At 52.7% G+C, this 4,894-nt stretch overlaps 1 protein-coding gene across 1 annotated transcript in view; it reads right to left on the bottom strand.

The window, feature by feature from the left end:
- Positions 1–370: 370 nt before the first annotated feature.
- The window catches only part of LOC104527920 (pappalysin-2-like), a gene marked incomplete at both ends in the record, with an annotated part of 18,068 nt that continues 13,544 nt past the window's right edge, over positions 371–4,894 (bottom strand). Inside the window, 2 exons of the mRNA XM_010171766.1 lie at positions 371–442; positions 4,783–4,892. Of these exons, the coding sequence (XP_010170068.1) occupies positions 371–442; positions 4,783–4,892 (182 nt within the window). The remainder of the gene's footprint in view (positions 443–4,782; positions 4,893–4,894) is intronic.

The raw sequence follows: 4,894 nt of genomic DNA, 5'->3' as shown, positions 1-4,894 counted from the left end.
TCTGGATCCGTTGTTACTCTAGAACTGCAGTTCTGGTTAAAGGAAATATTCAGGCTTGGAGGTAACAGAGGATTTTTGGGGATACCCCTTGCCAGTGAAATCCTTTTGCTAGAATGTTCTTGTTGGGTTAGCCAAGAGGAAGGAAAGAAATGGGTTATTCTGCAGCTCTTGTTCCCCAACATCGCCCTGGCTGCTGGGGACCCTACCCAAGGATGTTTGCTCTGATCTCTGCTCAGCCAGCAAGCCCTGGCCCAGCTCAGAGCAAACGGGAAGGCAAAGCCATCTAGCTTTGTGCTGGAGCAGGTCTTCATTGCCAGAAGTTCTCCTACAAGGAGCAGGTAGCTCATGCTGGGGTCAGGGGGGGCCTTACCTCACACGACTGGATGCAGTGAATGACAAAGGGGTCTGGATACCACCGCAGCCTGCCCGTGCACACGATATGCTGAGGAGGGAAGAAGAAAAGATCTATTGTTAGGTGAGGTGGCAGAGGGAGGGCAACAGCCACCAGCACTCTCTAGAAATGGAGGGTTCCCACCACAATGGGTTGCTCACTGGGGTGCTGAACAGCACTTGGCATCTCCAGGACCTTCCCTGCACCTCTGCCCAATGGGAAACCCTTTGAAGCCCAGCAAACCCAAGGCAGCTACACGTGATTCACCCCAAAAAAAACAGGTACGTTGTCCAAGGTGGCGGTTAGGTAGACATAGATGTATGCAGATACACAAGTAGGAGAGGACAAAGGGAGATGGCAGGGACCACAAGACAAGTGGGTTTGGCTTCCAGTTGCTGACTTAGCCACAAGCTGCTGCTGGGAGTAAACCACCTGGAGCCATGATGGCCTAGGGTCTGCCACCACCTTTCTACATGATGGGTAGAAGGTGATGCTCATACAGGATGGTGTCCCGCTTTTTAGCTGAGACCTGGGGTTTTTTGTTTTAGGTTTTTTTTGGTTTTTTTTTTTTAGTAGCTAGAAAAGTGCTGGGGTTTGGTTTCAGCTGTTATTTGTTATGAGAGGAACATTGCTAACAAACTGATGTTTTCATTTGTCACTGGAAGTTGAAGGACTTCATGTTTTGCTAGTCTGCAAGTGCAAGATTTTGTTGGGGGGGAGATGAATTAATATTTAAATTAATAAGCTAGATTGGCATTTGGATATGCCAATAGGATATGCCATGTCATACAATGTCATGGGCAGGAGATTCATGAGGGGCTCTCCCTCTCTTGCTCTCTCTGGCTTTCGCTCGGGCTCTGGCTCTCCCGGGATTGTGGTTTTGGTTCGGGATTGTCGCTCCTCTGGGATTGTTATCTGGGAATGGGCCGGGCTTGGTCAGTGGGTGGTGAGCAATGGCACTGGGTGTCACTCATTTGCATATTTTATTACTATTATTATCATTATAATTTTAATATCATTATTATTTTAAGGTTTTTTAAATTTCCATTATTAAACTGTTCTTCTCTCACCCTACGAGTCTCCTTACCCTTGCCCCCCAGTTCTCTCCCCTATCCCCTGGGGCAGGGGGGAGTGAGTGAGTGGCTGTGTTTGGGTGCCAGCCCAGTGAAACCATCACAGATGGGGGGCTGAGCTGGTCATCACTTGTTGCCTGCATCAATGAGCTCATTGACCTTGCTCAGGCTCCAAGAACCAGAACCTGGGAGGACTCACCGCCCTGGACCTCGCCTGAAGCAGATACACCAGACTCGCGTCCGCTCGCGGGGCTGAGGTTATCGCTGGTATTTACGAGGCACGAACTCGGCTGTTGCAGCCAAAGGGACACAAGAGTGAGACGTGAAGGGCTCGGTTTCACCGCGCTGGAACTGAGACATCCCGCTCGTTCAGCGGGGGTTTGTGGGGAGCACTCATGATTACACAGGGGGAAGAAAAGCCCCACCGCACAGGCAATTTCCTCCTTGTAAAGCTTGGGCAGACTTTGAAATCTGAGGCCTCGGAACTCGGCTGTTGCAGCCAAAGGGACACAAGAGTGAGACGTGAAGGGCTCGGTTTCACCGCGCTGGAACTGAGACATCCCGCTCGTTCAGCGGGGGTTTGTGGGGAGCACTCCTGATTACACAGGGGGAAGAAAAGCCCCACCGCACAGGCAATTTCCTCCTTGTAAAGCTTGGGCAGACTTTGAAATCTGAGGCCTCGTAAAACAACGGCTGGCCCGTGGAAGTGTCCTAGGATGCCCTTCACAGCGCCAGAGTTGCGCCGAGGGGCACGTATGTTTTCTCCCAGGCTCTCGTTTGAGATGAGAAGCAGGCAGACAGCCCAGCTCCAGTATCAATGAGTGGCACTGATGGGAGCTGGGGATGGGGCAGCTCTGCCCACACAGACCTGCTGCAGGTCCTTCAGCTGCATGTTCAGTGATGGGGCTGGGGCAGGGTGAGCTCCTGGCTGTCCTCAGCCAGCACAGAGAAGGCAGATGCAGAGGTAGCTGCCGTCAGATGGGGCAAAGGCTGGGGAGGGTGGCCAAGCTCACCAATTCCCACTCAACATGGAGGATATTTGCATCTTCACTCCATATGGGTGTTTCACACATGGATGTTGTGCAACTTAAACAGCATTTTACTGTGTGCATATTGTCCAGAGGAGGGACACCAAATTGGTGAAAGGTTTAGAGGGGAAGCCAGATGAGGAGAGGCTGAAGTCACTTGGTGTGTTCAGCCTGGAGGAGACTGAGAGGAGTTCTCATGGGGGTCTAGAACTTCCTCCCAAGGGGAAGAGGAGGGGCAGGCGCTGATCTCTTCTCTCTGGCCACCAACGAATGCCAGGAGCAGAGGAAATGGCAGGAAGATGTGGCAGGGGAGGGTGAGGTTGGCCATGAGGCTTGAGGCAGAGGGTGGTGGAGCACTGGAACAGGCTCCCCAGGGAGGTGCTCATGGCACCAAGGCTGACAGGATTCCAGCAGCATTTGGCCAAGGCCATCAGGGACATGGTGTGAATGTTGGGATTGTCCTGTGCAGGGACAGGAGTTGGACTCCATCATCCTGGTGGGTCCCTTCCCACTCACAAAGTTCTATGCTTCTATATTAATGTACTTATATTCCAGGACGGGAAATAAGGGGCAAAGGGACAAACCTGCTCAACTGTGGGCTGCAATGAATCAGAGTTGAAAGCAAAAAGGAAGTGTGCCCTCCCCCACTGGCCTCTGCAGCACCTTGTGTGGTTTGCCCCCATCGAACTCTTGGAGAAGCAAAGCAGGGAGCAGAGGCAGGAGCCGGGACAGAGAAGAAAACAAGACAGTCCAGGGAGAGAGCTCCTGGCAAGAGGGAGTGCTGCTTCTTAAAATAACACCTTCCTCCTACTCCTCCTCCTCCTCCTCCCTGCAAAATGCCTCCCTTGCACGAGAGCCTCCAGCAGCGGCAGTGAAAGGGAAGCTGAAGGCCACTGCCTCAATGGGCCAAACCATCCCATCCCTCAAAGGCCAGGACTCCTTCCAAGGCTCGTGCTTAACCATCCCACACACCCCGGGCATCCTCAGCCCCCGGCAGCGACCAGCCGTGGGCCTGACTCAAGGCCATGTACAGTAGTATCCACAGGCACGAGGCTGGGCCTCCTGCGGCTTCCCAGGAGGAGGGGAAAGCACTTGGATGGGAGCTCTGGCTCCTTGGGAAGAGTGTTTGCTTTGCTTTGTTCCACCTCCTTCCTTATTATGCATCTCGGGTTTTATTTTAAGAAATATTACCCCGGCAAGGCTGCTTTTTGGGAAAGTTGTGCCGTTAGGATCCAAACTATTTGAGCTATTTGAGCTGTTTTGCCTACAAAATGAGTAAGAGATGGGGAAGGAAAGGCTCTCTGGTTCCAGCCCAGAGGCAAGAAGCTGGCCAGCGGGTCCTGGCAGCCAGAGACACCTTCCAGCTGACAGTGCCCTGCCTCCTCCCTGGCAAGGACATCCCTGCCTGGGGTTGCATCTTTCTTGCCAGGTAATGGGGGACCAGAGCTCATGCCGTGCCCAGTGCCAGGGGTGGTTTTTGCTCTCCCAGCACAAGAACAGCAGCGTAGCAGGTTTAGGCATGTGGCACGTCCTGAAAAATCAGCAGGATTCCTGCACTGAACTTCATCCATTGTGTTATCCCGAGAGTCCTTGGGAGCTGGTCACTCATGCTGAGCTTTGGTACGGGAGGGCAGGAGGCTGTGCAATAACCTCTGCAAGGGAGGGAAGGGGAGGAAGAAGCGGTGGGAGGGAGGAGGACCTCAGCACCGAAATCTGGTTATAGAATTTAATCAGAGAATCACAGAATGGTTTGGGTTGGAAGGGACCTTAAAGCTCATCCAGTTCCAACCCCCCTGCCATCAGCAGGGACACCTTCCACTAGACCAGGTTGCTCAAAGCCTCATCCAACCTGGCCTTGAACACTTCCAGGGAGGAGCAGCCACAGCTTCTCTGGGCAACCTGGGCCAGTGTCTCACCCCCCTCTGGGCGAAAAATTCTCTCCTAATATCTGACCTAAATCTCCCCTCTCTTAGTTAAAACCATTTCCCCTTGTCCTGTCACTATCTGCCTGTGTAAAAAGTCACTCTTCCTCCTGTTTATAAGTTCCCCACAAGTACTGGAAGGTAGTTATGGGGAGCAGTAAGTACCTCCAAGGGCATGCAGCCTGGGCAGCTCCTTGGAGAGGACCAGTCAGCCCTAAGCTCACTTATGCTGCTTGTTTTCCCAAGTCTTACCCTTCTTCACCCAAGGAAAAGAGCTTTTGGGTAAAAAAAACATCAGACAGAAGAGAGGGGCTCTCCACTATGCTGCCATTGAACCCCCTGCTAGAGAAACACACCTGCCTGCTTACCTGGACTCTGGTGGGCTGCAGACGGTGATCCATAGTCTCAGCAGTTATGTTTTCGGGCAGTATGACGGGGTCACTGGGAGGTATGATACAGGAAGGTACACACACAGCACCT

This window comes from Antrostomus carolinensis, unplaced genomic scaffold (assembly GCF_000700745.2).
Source record: "Antrostomus carolinensis isolate BGI_N321 unplaced genomic scaffold, ASM70074v2 scaffold20907, whole genome shotgun sequence".
In the NCBI taxonomy this organism is placed as follows: domain Eukaryota; kingdom Metazoa; phylum Chordata; class Aves; order Caprimulgiformes; family Caprimulgidae; genus Antrostomus; species Antrostomus carolinensis.
The sequence above is the reverse complement of the archived record's forward strand: the minus strand, read 5'-3'. Positions and strand labels throughout refer to the sequence as shown.